General features: G+C 42.4%; 1 protein-coding gene and 1 long non-coding RNA gene across 9 annotated transcripts in view; one reads left to right on the forward strand and one right to left on the reverse strand.

The window, feature by feature from the left end:
- Window positions 1-18,518, reverse strand: part of LOC122562673 (PALM2-AKAP2 fusion protein) — a 378,231-nt gene that overhangs the window by 79,215 nt on the left and 280,498 nt on the right. The window contains exon 1 of one of the 8 annotated variants that reach the window (XM_043715668.2): window positions 13,942-14,095. The exons of the other annotated variants lie outside the window; for them this stretch is intronic. Within the exon in view, the coding sequence (XP_043571603.2) occupies window positions 13,942-14,067 (126 nt within the window). The 5' untranslated portion in view covers window positions 14,068-14,095. Of the gene's footprint in view, window positions 1-13,941; window positions 14,096-18,518 lie in introns of those variants that run through there. 8 annotated transcript variants of the gene reach the window in all.
- LOC148151859 (uncharacterized) overlaps window positions 1-18,518 on the forward strand; it is a 48,193-nt gene that overhangs the window by 28,513 nt on the left and 1,162 nt on the right. The window lies entirely within an intron of this gene.

The raw sequence follows: 18,518 nt of genomic DNA on the forward strand, positions 1-18,518 counted from the left end.
TGGTGGTGGAGGGTAGTTTTTCAGACTGGAGGCCTGTGACCAGTGGAGTGCCACAAGGATCAGTGCTGGGTCCTCTACTTTTTGTCATTTACATAAATGATTTGCATGCGAGCATAAGAGGTACAGTTAGTAAGTTTGCAGGTGACACCAAAATTGGAGGTGTAGTGGACAGCGAAGAGGATCTGGACTAGATGGGCCAATAGGCTGAGAAGTGGCAGATGGAGTTTAATTCAATTAAATGCGAGGTGCTTCATTTTGGGAAAGCAAATCTTAGCAGGACTTATACACTTAATGGCAAGGTCCTAGGGAGTGTTGCTCAACAAAGAGACCTTGGAGTGCAGGTTCATAGCTCCTTGAAAGTGGAGAAGGTATGTGGTATGCTTTCCTTTATTGGTCAGAGTATCGAGTGCAGGAGTTGGGAGGTCATGTTGCAGCTGTACAGGACATTGGTTAGGCCACTGTTGGAATATTGCATGCAATTCTGATCTCCTTCCTATCGGAAAGATGTTGTGAAACTTGAAAGGGTTCAGAAAAGAGTTACAAGGATGTTGCTAGAGTTGGAGGATTTGAGCTCAATGGAGAGGCTGAACAGGCTGGGGCTGTTTTCCTGGAGTGTCGGAGGCTGAAGGGTGACCCTCATACAAAATTATGAGGGGCATGGATAGGGTAAATAGACAAAGTTTTTTCCCTGGGGTCAGGGAGTCCAGAACTAGAGGGCATTGGTTTAGGGTGAGAGGGGAAAGATATAAAAGAGACCTACGGGGCAACTTTTTCACACAGAGGATGGTACGTATGGAATGAACTGCCAGAGGAAGTGGTGTAGGCTGGTACAATTGCAACATTTAAGAGGTATTTGGATGGGCATATGAATAGGACGGGTTTGAAGGGATATGGGCCAGGTGCTGGCAGGTGGGACTAGATTGGGTTGGGATATCTGGTCGGCATGGACAGGTTGGACCGAAGGGTTTGTTTCCATGCTGTACATCTGTGACTCTATGACTCTAATGATACAACATTAGTCTTCTAACACCTCAGCCATGGCTGTTGATGATACAAACTCTCTGCTCGGGGCCCTGCAATTTTCTCCCTTGCTTTCCACAATGCCCTGGGATAGACTCAATCAGGTCCTGGGAATTTATCTACTTTTATGTGTTTTAAGACTTCCAGCACCTCCACTTCTGCTTTCAACAATCTGCGTATCTGTCAACTTGTTATTGTCTGACTTTCATGCCCCCACAAATGGGGCCATGCCTTTACTTACCTCAGCCTGAAAGATCAGGATTTCTCCACTGAGACTCTTTCGCGTCTTTTCCTTCTTTAAGCTTTCCCTTAAATCTACCTCGAACTGCCCCATTATCACATTCTGTGGCTTTTTGTGTCCAGTTCCGTTCGAGAATCTTTACTACAAAGCACCTTTGGATATTGTGCAACATTGAAGGTGTTATGTGGATACAAGTTGCTGTTGCTGTACTGTTCAAATACCATTTAAGCACTGATGCAACTGGAACTCATTCTGTTGAACTCTGGTGAGGCAAATCACTGAAACCTTGTGCTGCATCTTTCACTGATCCTGCACACCTCTGCTAAAAACAATAATGTCAATCAGTGGTAGAGGGAACATTTGATACATCAATTAGTAATGCTCCAACAAACAGTCTACCAGTTTATCCGAGTATTAACATTCTGGACGTTCTTACTGATTGAGAGCACTAATTACAAAGGGTCACTTCCACAGAGTTCTGACATTGTCTGTGGTTGTAGGCGATGCTGCAGGTGTTGATATTGGTTTGAAATGATGTTTCTATCTAGGTGGAGCTTTCAAATGTGTCGTTCCACATGGAAATCCAGATCTCCACTCCCTTACATTTCAATACTTTTATTTCTTTCACTGGATGTACACACTAGGGAATCTCAAGACTAGGCGGCACGGTGGCACAGTGGTTAGCACTGCTGCCTCACAGCGCCAGAGACTCGGGTTCAATTCCCGCCTCAGGCGACTATCTGTATGGAGTTTGCACATTCTCCCAGTGTCTGCGTGGATTTCCTCCGGGTGCTCCGGTTTCGTCCCACAGTCCAAAAATGTGCAGGTTAGGTGAATTGGCCATGCTAAATTGCCTGAAGTGTTAGGTTGCTTTTCGGAGGGTCGGTGTGGACTTGTTGGGCCGAAGGGCCTGTGTCCACACTGTAAGTAATCTAATCTACATACTGGGGAATCTCAAGACTAGGGGGCATATTTTTAAGGTGAGAGGAGAAAGATTTAAGAAAGACACAAGGGGCAATGTTTTCTATACACGGACTGGTTATTGTGTGGAATGAACTTCTAGAGGATGCATGTACTGTTAAAAGATTTACAGACATTTAGATAAGTACATAAATAAGAAATGTTTGGAGGGATGTGAGGCAAGTGCACGCAGGTGGTATTAGTTTAGTTTGGGATTATGGCTGACATGGACTGGTTGGACCGAAGGGTCTGCTTCCATGCTGTATGATTCTCTGACTCTATAATTAACTGTGTTATTACAGATCAGAGTCATATGTAGGCCAGACCAGGTCAAGATGGCAGATTTCCTTCTCTGAAGGGCATCAGTGAACACATGGTGAACAATTGATGATAGTTTTTGATACTATTATAGACATAATGGAGCAGCAGGATTTGAATACATGGGGTCAGTGCATTAGGTTAGCATCTACATTATGAATCTAGTGACATTACAATCACATCATGCTCTTGTATGTGGTCTTTCATGTAGTTATCTGTCCCAGGAAGCTACTGGACAGAATCTGACACTGAACCCCATGAGGAGATTATGGAACAGATACTCAAAAGCTTGTGAAAGAGATAGTTTTATGAAGCATAGGAGGACAGAGAAACGAATTATGGAGATGCCTCTGAAACACTGCCATCCATGGTGCTGCAGGGGAAGTATGGATCACAGGTCTAGTTAGCCATTATTGATGTCATAAAACCCTACCTAGTTTACAAGTATTCTTTCAGGAAGGAAAACTACCATATTTACCTGGTCTGGCCCAATGTGACTCCAGACCTACAACAATTTGGCTGACTCTATACTGACCTCTAAAATGGCCTAGCAAACCAAAACAAACATTCGGTTGTATCAAACTACTAAAAATTCTTTAAAAAGTATGAAGCCGGACAGACCAGCTGGCATTGACATGCCTCTAGAAATGACTATGGTAAACTCAGCCTTGTTGAACTTGCAAAGTCCTCTTGCCTAACCTCTGGGCAAGGGCCAAAACTGAGAGAGTTGTCTCACAGGCTAGGCAAGCAACAGCTTAATATAGTCATACTCATGGAATGATACCTTGTACAAAATGCCTCAGCCAACACCAGCAGCAGACCCAGCAGGTTGGACAGACCAAGCAGAGGAGATGGCACAGTGGTATATAGTGTGGAGGGAGTTTCTCTGAGAGTCTTCAACATTGACTCCAGACTCCAGAAGTCTCATGAATCAGGTTAGATATGGGAAGAAAACCTCATACTGATTACCACATACCACCCTGCTCAGCTGATGGGGAAATACACCCCCATGTTGAATGCCACTTGGAGGAAGCAATGAGGATGAAATCTTCTGTGCCCCTCACCAGGCTGTTAATACAATACTGGGAGTGCATATGAAGCCACATGGAAAATTGCCCACATATATCTTGTACATGAAAAACAGGACAAATCCAGACAAGTCAAATACCAATTTACTCTCAATCATTGAGAAAGTGATGGATGGCATGATCAACAGTGCTATCAAGTAGCACCTACTCAGCAATAACATGCTCACTAATGCTAGGTTTAGGTCCACCAGGGCCACTCAGCTCCTGACCTAGAGACTATATTCGACGGAGTGTGGCATCAAGGAACCCTAACAGAACTAGTGTCAATGGAAATCATGGGGAAAACTCTACGCTAGTTGGAGTCATACCTGCCACAAAGAAGGTTGTGGTTCTTGGCGGTCACTCATCTCAGCTAAAGGACATCACTGCAGGAGATCCTCAGTTAAAATTCAAACACCACCAGGTTATAGTCCAACAGGTTTAATTGGAAGCACACTAGCTTTCGGAGCAACACTCCTTCATCAGGTGATAGTGGAGGGCTCTGGGTAGTGTCTAAGCCCAACCATCTTTAATTGTTTTTTTTTAATGACCTTTCATCTTCATAACAAAAGGAGTGGGGATGTTTGCTGATAACTGCACAACATTCAGCACCATTTGTGATTCCTCAGGTATTGAAATAGTTCATGTCCAAATATAGCAAGACTAACCATGGGCTGACAAGTTCAAGAAACATCCACAACACCCAAATGTTAATATATTGCCATTCCTTTACCATCACAGTGTCAAAATGCCATCAGTCCATTCCTAACAGCATTTACTGGTCCACCTACACCAAATGGACATCAGCATTTTAAGAAAACAGGTTACCACGAACTTCAAGGGCAACTAGGAATGAGCAATAAATGCTGGCCTAGCCAGTGACATCTACTTCCCATGCATGTAGTTTAAAAAGGTTAGACGTGGGGAGCGCAGATATCTTGTAGGGCTGGAGGTGGTTATGGAGATATGATGGGATGCTGCCATGAATGGAGATGAGGAGAAGGATAAGGATTTTAAACTTTAAACCCTGCTGGACTGGGAGCCAAAGTAAATCAATGAACACGAGATTGATGAGAAAACGGGACCTGGTGTGAGCTTGGAAATTAGCAGCAGAATCTTGGATGTTCTGCTTTTTTTGAAGGGTTGAAAATTGGAAGCCAGGACTTTATTCTGCATCCTACTCCAATGATTTGAGAGCTTAGTCCCAGTCAACGCTACTCTAAATGCTGACAGTGTACCATTTTATGGATGAGAAATTGACACCAATGACTATTCTGTCCTCTCAGGTAGATGTGAAAGCTCTCATAGTTCTACTTTGAGGAAGAGAAGGGTGTTCCGAGCGCTCATACCAATGTTTATACCTCAAATCAACATTGATAAAAAAAAAATGATCTAATCATCATACTGCAGTGTGGAATCTGGCTCTTTACTTCTTTGCCTCCTGTGACTGCACTTAAACTATTTCACTGGCTACAAACTGCTCTGGATTATGATGTGGTGGTGAAAGGCTGTCAGGGATGGGACAATGTGGGGGAGCCGGTGGGTGAAGCACTGAGGGCTATTTCTGAACATGCCTTTGCTTCAATGGATTTCTAATATATTTCAAGGGCACCACTTTCACAGTTGCTTCAGCAGTACAGTGCTGCAAGTTTCATCAAATCACACAGATTTCTACCAGACTGTAATCTCCATCAATTTAATTGAGCCGAGACTCAGAAGCTTGACTACAAAGCCAAATTTCTGTGCATGCTCTGTCACTAATCCACCTGAAGGTGCCTTTATTAGTAAACACAACCCAGTTTTATTTAACTTTAGGCGGTGATGGGCATTAATCAGGGATTCATTTTTGCTCCTTTAAATTGGAGCAGACAGAAACTGTGGTGGTTTGGCTGTGAGGCACATGTTCCACTCCTTGACATCCCAGATGGCCTCCTATTTCAAGGATCGCAATTTCCCCCGACCCCACACGCTCAACAGCACCTTCCAGCGCATCTCCTCCATTTTCCACACCTCTGCCCTTGAAGCCCACTCCTCCAAAGGCAACAAGGATGGAACTCCCCCAGTCCTCACCTTCTTTATCAGTGTCCTTCCTTCCATTGTAAGCCAGAAGTACAGATGTTCACTGACAATATCACAACAATCATCACCCTCTGTGGGTCCACACATACTGAGGCAAATCATGCCCAGATGTAGTAAGACTTGGACAATATTCAGGCTTAGGCTGATGGATGGGAAGATTTTTGTGTGCCACACATTATCAGTGAATCACCATCCCCAACAGAGAGAGAATCAAAACACTGCTTCTTGACACTCAAAAGGCATTAGCGTCAATAAATCCCCCATTACCAACACCCTGAGGTCACCATTTATCAGAAACTGAACTGGACAAGTCATGTAAATACTGCAAGAGAAAGTCAGAGAAATCTGTAGCTACTTGGGAACACCACCACCTGAAAGTCTCCCTCCTAGCCACACACTATGTTGACTTGGAAATACATAGCCATTCCTTCATTGTCACTAGGTCAAAATCCTGGAATCCCCTTCTTAACAGTGCATCATGGATTTACCTATACCATAAAAGACAATAGTGGCTCAAAAAAGCAGTTCATCACTACTTTCTCCTGGGCAATTAGGGATGGACAAAAAATGCTAGTTCAGCCAGTTACACATCTATTGTGCAACCACCTCTCGTCCCACGAAATAAAACAAAAAAAAAATCAGTGGCTTTGGACAGTTTAAAGCAGTTGAAGAATAAAGTTCCTTCTAAAATGCCTGATAAAATGTGCATCTAATTAAACTCAAGTAGAACTTTGCAACACTAACAATGTGTGTTTCTGTAGCAGTAAACATTAATATCTCTATGACTGCATGCTTCTGATTGATGTCACTCTCAGAAAAATGTTAGGGCTGTCAAAGTCACTGCACATACAAGCTTTAGTGTTGACAAAGAAAGGAGGTTTTCATTCAATTTGTACTGGTTTCAAACCTAGACCCCCATCAATGAAAGCACAGTGTGTTAACTGTGCTGCTCCGCCAAGTACCCTCACCCACCACACCTTGAAAAATAACATCAGCAGTCAGAGGTATCATTGAGAAAGAAAAAACTGCCTTTTAAGGAGCTATAACACTCCTGTGGATATCATAGCAGAGTGATATATCCATATTCCATAATAAGGTTGATGCACTCAGGAAAGTCAAACAGGAATCTATTAAAAAAAAGGTTTAACTGCAATCATCTATAGGCTGTATGGATTGGGATTCAAGTAATCAAGTCCAAGTTGAACTCTTATGAATGCTGAACCTTACTGAAATGCAGATATGTCATTTTGATTCCTGACCTTTGACTTATTTTTCCATTATAGCATATGGAAGAAAACAATGAGGGCCACTGTCTTTTCACACTCTTGTTTTTTGGTTTGTGCTGCTTGACTGGAATTCCTGACACGATCCTGACATATTTCTCAGTGGTTCGAAACAGAGAGCTTCAACTTTCTTATTTGTTAAATTCTAACATTTTAATTTGAGGAAAAAAGTACTTCATTTATTTTGCTCAAAAAGCCGTCAGTATAGAATGTGGTCAAAAGCTTCCTTTAACCCAGTAGCTGTATGTCACCTGACCTAAGATTGTAAGCTATGGCACTTCTACAGTTGGTCAAGAAGGAACAAGCTGGTCCAAATGGTACTGAATTACTGTCCAGAACCTAACTGGACCAGGACGAAATTTATAAACTTGCAACGACTACAAGCTGTATGAATGCACCATGGCTGACACCATTGGGCTAAAACCTGCCTTCAGATGAGCTTCAAATATGGTGTGATCAGACAGAATCATTTGTAATTGTTTCCAGATGGAACTAGTCCAAAGAATCTCCCTTTCAAATCTTCATAATGGCAAAACAAGTCAATTCAGAGTCTCTCTTATTCTCCCAAGAAAAATACCGTGCATTTGTATAACGCCTCTAAACATCTCAAAGCACTTTGAAGAAGTGATGGGTAAACAAGAATTACTGCTGAGTAATGTCAAGGAGATACTAGGACAGATGACCCAGAGCTTGATCAAAGAGAGAGATCTTAAAAAAGGTGGAGTGAGAGTCTTCACTAGCTCCCGCAGAGGCTGCCAAGACTGGCCAGTGAATGGTTTTTCCAAAAAATATGTTCACTGTAAAACCCAAACCATCAGTATTTGTCTGGTAACGCATCCTCCAACAACATGCCAATGGCCATAATAATAGGATCAATATGTCCACTCCCAGCTCCCTCCCAACTTATTAAAATGTTCCAGTTTTAATGGAAACTCACTCATCCCTTAACCCCCTTATTAATCAGCAAACTTCAGCAAAAATAACAGCATCAAAAATGAACTTTACAAAATCCAGAGCATTACAGCAACAAAGAGGGAGCCTTGTTATCTTAAAAATGGAATCACACACTTGAAAAGATTATTTGCTGACTTCCTGCTTACTTGGACTGACTTGTACACAATTTATACCAATTTGTATATTTTACAATGCCATGCTGAGCTCACCATTTCAATTCACTAGCAGGAGGTACTCATCCTGAAGGCGGAATGAAGTTAAATTAAAACTCACACAATTATAATGCCAAGAATCATTAAGTGGGCAGATGTATTGGAGGTGACTAATCAAAAAACTTGAAAAACCTCAAACTTGACTTTAGCCCACCTTCAGCTTTCCCACTTCTATGTTTAATGGAAGCTAATGACTACTCTGCTCAGTTTGGCAATTTAAATTTTTTTTTAAATTATGTGCTTCAGATTTGACCTGTCTTCCAGGAAGGTCTCTGAAGCTTTGGAACACAAAGCAATATGGGAGGTGAGGACTTCCATCTGGAAAACTAAACACCCTTACAGTAATGTTTGTAAACCAAGAGAATCAGAATTGCTTCCCCTGCTTCTTATTCCAGTTTACCCTTTTCTCTTCCTGTTAACAGCATGCTAACAGCATTGTTAAGATACTGAATTGAAAGGCATTATTAATTAAGTACCTAGAGCACTGATAAAGAGAGTCTGTCTTCCAAAACTGGTGGGCACTGCGGGGGCTGAAGTACATAATCAGCTTGAATAACCAAATTTTAATTTTAATTTGTAAGTTTAGGATTTTTTTTCTCATTACTGTGTTCCTTTAAGGGGCTGTCATTGGTTCGTTTTGTGTTATTTGGTTTCATTTGGGTTCATTGTCTGAACAAAACAGTACATGGAGAGACCAGAGGGCCTGTGTGGCATGGTGGCAGTGCTCCTACCTCCGGGCTAGGTGACCTGTGTTTAGGTCCTACCTGCTCCAGCGGTGTATCACAATATGACTGTAAACAGGTGAAATTAGCATTTACTATAAAACCTGGAGTCGCTCTTAAAAATACACATTTTCACTTATATTTTGGCAGTTTAATTTGGGATTTGACCTCAGTTATAGTCTCCCTTCAAGGGCTGCCACCTGTTAAATTGATTTACATTGAAACATAGAAAATAGGAGAAGACTGCCATTCGGCCCTTCAAGCCTGGTGTACCGTTCAATATAATCATTGCTGATCATCCAACCCAGTACCCTATCCTGCTTTCTCCCCAAATCCTTCAATCCTGTTATCTCTAAGAACTATATTTAACTCATTTTAGAAAACATTCAATGCTGGAGAGGTCCAGGAAGGGGAAGTGGAACAGTCCATTTTCTGTAGTTCCACTGGCATCATTCGCCACCTTTTTCTCCTCTACATCAATGACTATATCAGCGCTACCTCGTGCGCCCACAAGGAGGTTGAACAGTTCATCAACTTCACAAATACCTTCCATCCTGACCTCATGTTCACCTGGACCATCTTGGGCACATCCCTCCCGTTCCTGGACCTCTCCATCTCCATTTCTGGCAACCGACTCAACGTGGAAATTTACTTCAAACCCACCGACTCCCACAGCTACCTGAACTACACTTCTTCCCACACTCTCTCCTGGAAAAACACTATCCCTTATTCTCAAATCCTCCGCCACCACTGCATCTGCTCCCATGAGGACCAATTCCACTCCAGAACATTCCAGATGGCCTCCTACTTCAAGGACCACAAATGTTCCCTCCCACACATGGTCAACAATGCCCTCCAGCACATCTCCACTTCCCGCTCCTCCGCCCTTGAACCCCACCTCTCGAACTGCAAAAAGGACAGAAATCCCCCGTCCTCACTTTCCACCCCATCAACCTCTGGATACAACACATTATCCTCCGCCATTTCTGCCACCTGCAATCAGACCTCACTACCAGAGATATATTTCCCTACCCACCCTTTCAACATTCTGCAGAGACCAAACCTCCACAACTCCCTCTTTTAGATCCAGGTGTCCCACCAACCCACTCTTCACTCCCTGCACCTTCTCTCGCCACCGCAAGAGGTGTAAAACCTGCAACCATAACCCCGCGCCCCCACCAAATCTATCGAAGGCCCCAAAGGATCCTTCCACACCCTGCACCTCCAAGTACCTAATTTACTGTGTCCGTTGCTCCCGATGTGGTCTCCTCTAAATTGGGAGACACGATGTCAACTTGTGGAACATTTCACAGAATATCTCTGGGACACATGCACTAAACAACCCCACCAACCTGTGGCTGACCACTTCAACTCCCCCTCCTACTCTGCCAAGGACATGCAAGTCCTGGGCCTCCTCCACCGCCAAATCCTAGCCACCTGATGCCTGGAGGAAGAACACCTCACCTTCTGGCTTGGGACCTTCCAAGCACATGGAATCAATGTCGATTTCACCAGTTGTCTCATTTCCCCTCCCCCTAGCTTATCCCAGATCCAACCCTCGAACTCGGCACCACCCTCTACCTGTCCATCTTCCTTCCCAACTAATCGCTCTACCCTCCACTCTGACCTATCACCATTACCCCAGTTCTGCATCTACCTATTGCATTCCCAGCTACCTTCCCTCAGCTCCACACCCCTCCCATTTATCTCTCAGCCCCCTTGGGCACCCCCGCCCCCTCCCACATTCCTGATGAAGAGCTCATGCTCGAAACATTGACTCTCCTGCTCCTCGGATGCCGCCTGACTGGATGTGCTTTTCCAGCGCCATCCTTTTTGACACCTAAGATGTGGTGGAGTCTCTCAAAAGGGACTTGGATCATCTGATGTTGAAACGTTTACAAGGTTTTGATAAAAGTAGGAGTGGGGAATAGGGCTACTTGAGCAATTCTCCACGATTATGAAAATCCCAAATGGCCTCCTGCATTCTCTGATTATACACTTGGCTGGGGAGACACTAGGTTAGTTTGGCTGCTGGAATGAACCAAATCTGATTCTACCCTACAGGAGTAAGTGGAAATATTGCAAACACCAATTCTAACTTGACATCATATCCATGCTCCTGGGGCTGATTAAAGCATTCTGGTTATAGCAAAACAATTGCTGATACATCAACAGAAAATCGTTCTTTAAAAGATAGGGAAGATATCTAGCACTGAAAGTGTGTTGCTGGAAAAGCGCAGCAGGTCAGGCAGCATCCAGGGAACAGGAGAATCAACGTTTCGGGCATAAGCCCTTCTTCACGTGCTGTGTTACGTGCTGTGCTGTGATGTACATCCTGAAGCATGGTTATGAATCAGAAAACAAAACCTCAAAGCAGGGTTTTGTGACCAGCAGGAATAATGAGGAAACGCTGTTATTGCAATCACAGCACCAAAAGCAAATGCACATCCATACCTGACAAGTTGTAGTGGCTAGGTCGAGAAACTTTATGCCAAATGACCAGTCAACTGGTAAACTAATTTAGCTCTCAAGGTTAATTAGAAGATAATTTAGGGTTGAGTTCACTGCTATTTCTATTCAAAGAATTGATAAAGTTTTGCACTTTTCCATGAAAAGATTTTCATGTCCCTTTTATCTTGTTTAACTACTTTACTTTCAGTTTCCCTTTTCATATGCGATCAGATAACTATCGAAACCTTGTTTTCATTGCCATGTCATAACGGAGGATTATCATTTCAGCCATGATCTTATTGTATGGTAGAGAAAGCTCGAAGGGCGGAGTAGTCTACTTCTGCTCCGACATCTTATGGTCTCATGTCTCTCTCCTCAGTACCTGTTCCCTGGTTCCGACTTATTCCACCTGGATTCCAACATAAATTCCACCATTCAAGTTTTAAGATTGCAGCTTCTGGTCACAACCATACGTTTTTTTCCCTCTTGTTGTCCTCTCCATTTATTTCCCTGTCACTGCTGAACCTCTGGCTCAAGACAGTAGATAGCAGGAGAATGTTTCCTCTAGTAGGAGAAACTAGAGCCAGGAGACACAGGTTAACACGAAGAGGTCCCCCTTTAAAGATCGAGATGAGGAAAATTTGTTTTTCTCAGGAGGACATTCATTTGTGGAGTTGTCTTCCCCAGACAGCAGTAAAGGCTTGGTCATTGAATTTATTCAAGGTTACATTAGTAATGTTTTTGATAGACAAGGGAGTCAACAGCCTTGAAAGGGCTGGTGGGAGTGGGACATACAAGAAGGTGGAGTCAAGACCACAACTATATCATGATTGTTTGAACTCGTCAGAAGGGCCAAATAGCCTACTTCTGCTCCTTTACTCTAGTCCTACGTTCCTCCAGTTGGGAAGAAAGGTTTGAAAGATTGAGGGGTTAATTCTGTTTTTCTTTCTCCACCAGTTCTGAAGAGTATTTTTGTCTCATTTTCAGTTTCAGTTTGAGGTAGTCGATTTCATGCTGGTAATGATACACTTAGAGTCACAGAGATGTACAGCATGGAAACAGACCCTGAGGTCCAATCCATCCATGCCAACCAGATATCCCAACCCAATCTAGTCCCACCTGCAAGAACTTGGCCCATATCTCTCCAAACCCTTCCTATTCATATACCCATCCAAATGCCTCTTAAATGTTGCAATTGTACCAGCCTCCACCACTTCCTCTGGCAGTTCATTCCATACACGTACCACCCTGTGTGTGAAAAAGTTGCCCCGTAGGTCTCTTTTATATTTTCCCCTCTCACCCTAAACCAATGCCCTCTAGTTCTGGACTCCCCGACCCCAGGGAAAAGACTTTGTCTATTTACTTTATCCATGCCCCTCATAATTTTGTATGAGGGTCACCCCTCAGCCTTCAATGCTCCAGGGAAAACAACCCCAGCCTGTTCAGCCTCTCCCTATAGCTCAAATCCTCCAACCCTGGCAACATCTTTGTAAATCTTTTCTGAACCTTTTCAAGTTTCATAACATGTTTCCGATAGGAAGGAGACCAGAATTGCAGGCAATATTCCAACAGTGGCCTAACCAATGTCCTGTACAGCTGCAACATGACCTCCCAATTCCTGTACTCAATACTCTGACCAATAAAGGATTGAACACAAGAAATGGGAGTGTTGCCAAACAGAGATCTAGGGGCGTAGGTGTATTGTTCCTTGAAAATGGACTCATAGGTAGATAGGGTGGTGAAGAGGGCATTTGGCACACCTGCCTTCAGAGGTCAGAATATTGAGTATAGAAGTTGGGATGTCATGTTGTGGCAATACAGGACATTGATGAAGCCATTTTTAGAATATGCATTCAATTCTGATTGCCCTTCTATAGGCAGGATGTTGTTAAATTTGAGAAGGTGCAGAAAAAAATTACATGAATGTTACCAAGATTGAAGGGTTTGAATTATAGGGAGAGTGTAAATAGGCTGGAGCTATTTTCCCTAGAGCGTTGGAGGCTGAGAAGTGACCTTTTAGACGTTTATAAAATCATGAGGGACATGAATAGGGTGAATAGCCAATGTCGTTTTGCCATGCTGGAAGGAGTCTAAAACTAGACGACATAGGTTTACGATGAGAGGGGAAAATTTTAAAAAAGTATCTGAGGGGTAATATTTTCACACAGAGGGTCGTGCGTGTATGGAATGAGCTGCCAGCGGAAGTGATGGAGGCTGGTATAATTACAGCATTTAAAAAATATCTGGGTGGGTATATGAATAGGAAAGGTTTAGGGGGGTATGGGCCAAGTGCTGGCAAATGGGACCAGGTCAGATTGGGATGTCTCATCGACGCAGACAAGTTTGACTGAAAGAGTCTGTTTCCATGCTGTATAACTCTACGACTATGACTCTGCACCCCTTTTCCAAACATGCGTGGTATTTGCAGTGATCACGGGGGTAACTGGAATACCAGTGGCCAATTGATTAACAAATTGTGAATTTAACAAAGGCATAATATGTGTATTTTGGACTGTCTGTACTGAGGTAAACAAATTGTCAGTATATTACCATGAGTTTAGGTTTTACATACAAACATACATTCCAATGTCTATCATGAATTTGTTTTACAAGTTAATAAAGTTAATCTCTTACCCTTGATCCTTGCTCCATTGTATGGCAAAGCACTTGCCATGGTGACGTATATCTAAACATCATCAGCAACAATGGCCAGGAAGAAAGCTTTGAGTTGAGGTTATTTCCAATAGATGCACAAAACATTCAGTACTAACTCTAGGTACTGCAACCCTCAGAGTTTGTGTGTACAGCCAATTTACTTTGGAAAATCTAAACAAAGCTGCCTGTAAGAAGCTTTCTTTCACCAGGATAAGCCTCACATCAGACTCAATTAGTGAGCATGGTATTACATTGAACATGCAGCACAGGAACAGACCATTCAGTCCAGTTTTCATGTTGGCCCTTATACTTGCTTCATTTCCTTCCCCATTCGGTGTAAAATAGCCAAAAAAGGAGGTTTTGTTCTAATAGTTGACATTAAGCTTTTAGGATGTCACATTGGGTCCCACAAACAAATCATTAAACTGATGTATACACAGAAATGAAGATGAAGGCCACAAAAAGACCAAATGAGATTAATAACCAAATGAGTTTTGAGGTGATATGTGTTGAGTGTTGTTAATTAGAAAGGATTATTGGAGAACCTCTCGGAATAGTGCCAAATGATGCAACTGGACATAGCCTTCAATTAATATTTTGTCTGTTAGCTGGTCCCTGTGGCCCTGGAATACTCTCTTGACGCTGCTCTGAGTGTCAGCTAAGATTATGCATTCCCCAGTCCTGGGGTGGGACTTGAACCAGTAAAGTCTTAAATCTCCTAACTGTAGCTTTGAATTCTGAGGGAGCTCTTGGTCAACTCACCACATTTGGTGGTTGTTCGTAGTTAGATAAAATGAAAGTGTACTCAACAGAAAAATCAATGATGCCATTAACACATTTGACAATAAAGGGCATAAAAATTAATAGACTACTGGATACCAAGAGGAGGTAAGTGGGGTTGAGTTGTAGATTCAATCATGATCTGTCTAAATGGCAGATCAAGTGGGCTAAGTGGCCTACTCATGTTTATATTTTTTATGCTTTTTAAAGATTGAGTTTTGATTACATATTTTACGTCACCACGGGAGAAACAAGGTTTGGTTTTTTTGTTTACGCAGTGCGATTTAGCAATTTTTGCCTGTGCCCTTGACCACATCCTGAGCAAACTGCCTCCAATTCAAGATTGCAAGGAGAATATGATAGATTCAACCATCTTCAGAGGCCTTTTTGGACCTACTAGACTCAAAAATGACCCAAGAATCTGGATTGCTTTTAATAAATACTTCTCTTTGAATCAAACTTCTGCTTCTTCCATGATATTCTTCACTTTGCTGTGCACGTTGGTGCACTTAAAAATAGAAATAAGATAGTCGTGCTTTTTTATTGTTTTTCTCATATCCTGACAATGATGTAAAATCTTTTCCAACCAATGAGGTGACTTATTTTAAGTGTAGTCAATGTTGTTGGGTAGGAAACACAGCAGCGAATTTGAGGACTGCAAGCTCCCACAACAGCATTGTAATTATAATCAGATAATCTGTGAGTGAAGTTAACTGAGTGAGAAATAATAGCTCACAACATTTCGAAGAACCCTATAGCTCATCTTTAGAACAGCTTTACTTGTTCTTTTATGTCCTCCTGAGACCAAAGCATGTTTTTTTTTTTAAGATTCCCTACAGTGTGGAAACAGGCCCTTGGCCCAACAAGTCCACACCAACCCTCCAAAGAGTAACCCACCCAGACCCATTTCCCTCTGACTAATGCACCTAACACTGCGGGCAATTTAGCATGGCCACTTTACCTGAGCTGCACATCTTTGGACTGTGGGAGGAAACCAGAGTCCCCGGAGGAAGCCCACGCAGACAATGTGCAAACTCCACACAGACAGTCACCCAAGGCTAGAATCAAACCTGGGATCCTGGTGCTGTGAGGCAGCAGTGCTAACCACTGAGCCACTGTGCAGTTTTGATGCAAGCCTATCTTGGCAGTGTAGCACTTCCTGGAGACTGCATGGGGAAAGCCAGCCAGTCATTTCTGTGCTCATTTTTTCTGGAACAGGGCTTGAAGCTGCAACCTTGTGACCTGAGTGATAAGAATGTTCCCCACAGAACCAAGAGGAATCAGGAAACGACTGTAACCAATCCTTACCAATGAATCAAATGTTAAAACTTGGAAATTTCTAAATCTTTGCTGCTTCTTTTAGGTCACACTTGGGGCTCACTGTGTACAATCATAACTTTCCAAACCAAATGTACCCTTGCAATGTTCCCCATATCCCAGACGTACTCCACGGAAGCAAGAATTCTCCAGCCAAGGAGATGCCTCTTGCTCTTTGCAGCAGATTAAAAAAAAAGTAGCAAAACAATTTGCATGAGGTCATTTCCCCTGAGTTCACAGCTGGCTTCAGTCTCGAAACCAATGCTGAGAACCTATTCAGCAAACCACACAAAAAAAAAGTCTTTGAAATCATTACTCTTTTCGAAACAGTGCTGTAAGCTGGCTCCGGAAAGCACATCAAAAGTGCGCTCTTGCATCTGTAGGGTAAATGGTTTCAACTCACTGCTTTACTGTTCATTTTGCTAGTGTTGATTAGCCATCTGTAAAAAACCTGGAATGAGCAGATTGCCTTATAAGGAAAGGCTAGACAGTTTGGGCCTGTATCCTCTTGAACAGTGAGAGGTGCCTTCATTGAAGTAGAAGATCCTGAAGAACTTGGCCAGGTGGATATTGAATGGATGCTTCCTCTTGCGGGAGAATCGAGAACTGGGAGTCGTATTTTAAAAATAAGCGATTATCCAGCTCTGTCTTAAATGTGGAATTTGTGTTGAGAGTCTACTGTATTCCTTCCTCAGATTTTTACAATATTGTATTTTTAAAGAAGAGGTAGACAGATTCTTGATACAAAGGGGGTGAAAGATTATGGGGGATATGCAGGAATGTAGATTTGAGGCTTAAATCTCATCAGCCATGATTCTATTGTAAAGTACAGCAGGTGTAAAGGACTGAGTGGCTTATTCTTGTCCTTGCTTACATCTATGTTTACTTATAGAAGGTTTCAAGCTATTTCCTACATAAATCTGGAACGTGGCACCAGCAGTACATTATTTCCATCACACTCATATTTGTCACAAACATTACCACTCATTAATTTGTTTTTTTTCCCTCAAAAAAGGACATTAAATCCAAACTTTGCTTTGCTCAAGCGCCAAATTCACAAATGACCCAACAATTTCCAAACAAACAACACTCCACAGGTCAGCAAGTCACATCTGCATGATAAACTTGGCAGCTCTGTGACGTCACAGGATGTTAAGTCGAGGGGTACGTATTGGGCAGCCACCTTAAAGAAATAAAGCAAGGTTTGCATTTTCATAGCACCTTCCCTAATCTCAGGATGTCCCAAAAAGTGAATAACTAGTCACCGTCGATTTATAGACAGTCCCCAGGTTGCAGACAGAGTCCGTTCTGGACTCTGTTCGTAAGACAATTTGTCCGCAAGTTGGAACGCAACACAGGGCAATGTAAAGCAGCTATTTGTAAGTATAGGAAACACTCATCTTTAAAATTGCACCCAAATATGGGATCAAATTCATAAGTCCAAGTGTATCTACATCGGGTGTTCATCTTGGAGACCCCTCCATACTGTCATTGTCGTGATGATGAAGGGCTTTTGCCTGAAATGTCGATTTTCCTGCTCCTTGGATGCTGCCTGACCTGCTGTGCTTTTCCAGCACCACTCTAATCTTGACTCTGATCTCCAGCATCTGCAGTTCTCACTTTCGCCCATTGTTGTAATGTAGCCGGTGCAATGCTTCCTCTAGTGGCTACGTATAGAATAACACTGATAGTTCACTCCACAGGGAAAAGAAAGGAGACGATTCCATGAAGTTAAGTGAAGGGGAGAATTTTATCTCTGGTCTGTGCTTTCTTTTTTTATTATTTCCTGCAATTTTTTTCTTCGTATAATTCCCTTGTTACCTTTTCCTAATGCATTGACCTCTAGGATGTTATCATTGCCTGCATTCAATGCTGTCCCCTGAAAAGCTGGGCTTTCTCAACAGGATCTGAACACTTTCAAGGGGGTTTGTTTGATCATCATTCCAAAACTGAAGTCTTAAAGCACAAGTGGCCCAATTGGCCGCAGGAGCAGAGACTCAGAATATTTGTGTGTTGAGCAACAATTGCCCAATGTATATCTTTTAACTTTATTTCTTTATTTTCCTAATTTATACTATAAAGAACTGAAATGTTTAGCTTTTTCCTTTATTTCTCTATTTTTGTGTCTAATCTTTTTCTTTAGTCTCCAAGATTTGTACCTAGGTACTTTGTACCTGAGATGGCATTTGTAACATTGTAAACTTTTCACTGTACTTCTGCACTTTTGTACGCGAGTACACCTGACAATAAAAACCTAATTCCAATTCAAAATCACACAACACCAGGTTATAGTACAACAGGTTTATTTGAAAATACAAACTTTCGGAGTGTTGCTCCTTTGTCAGGTAGCTACTGAAAACTTGTACTTCCAAATAAACCTGTAGGACTATAACCTGGTATTGTGTGACTTTTAATTTTGTCCACACCAGTCCAACACCAGCACCTCCACATCATAATTC

This window comes from Chiloscyllium plagiosum, unplaced genomic scaffold (assembly GCF_037043375.1).
Source record: "Chiloscyllium plagiosum isolate Xiang-an unplaced genomic scaffold, Cpla_swu_hap1 HiC_scaffold_2, whole genome shotgun sequence".
NCBI lineage: Eukaryota > Metazoa > Chordata > Chondrichthyes > Orectolobiformes > Hemiscylliidae > Chiloscyllium > Chiloscyllium plagiosum.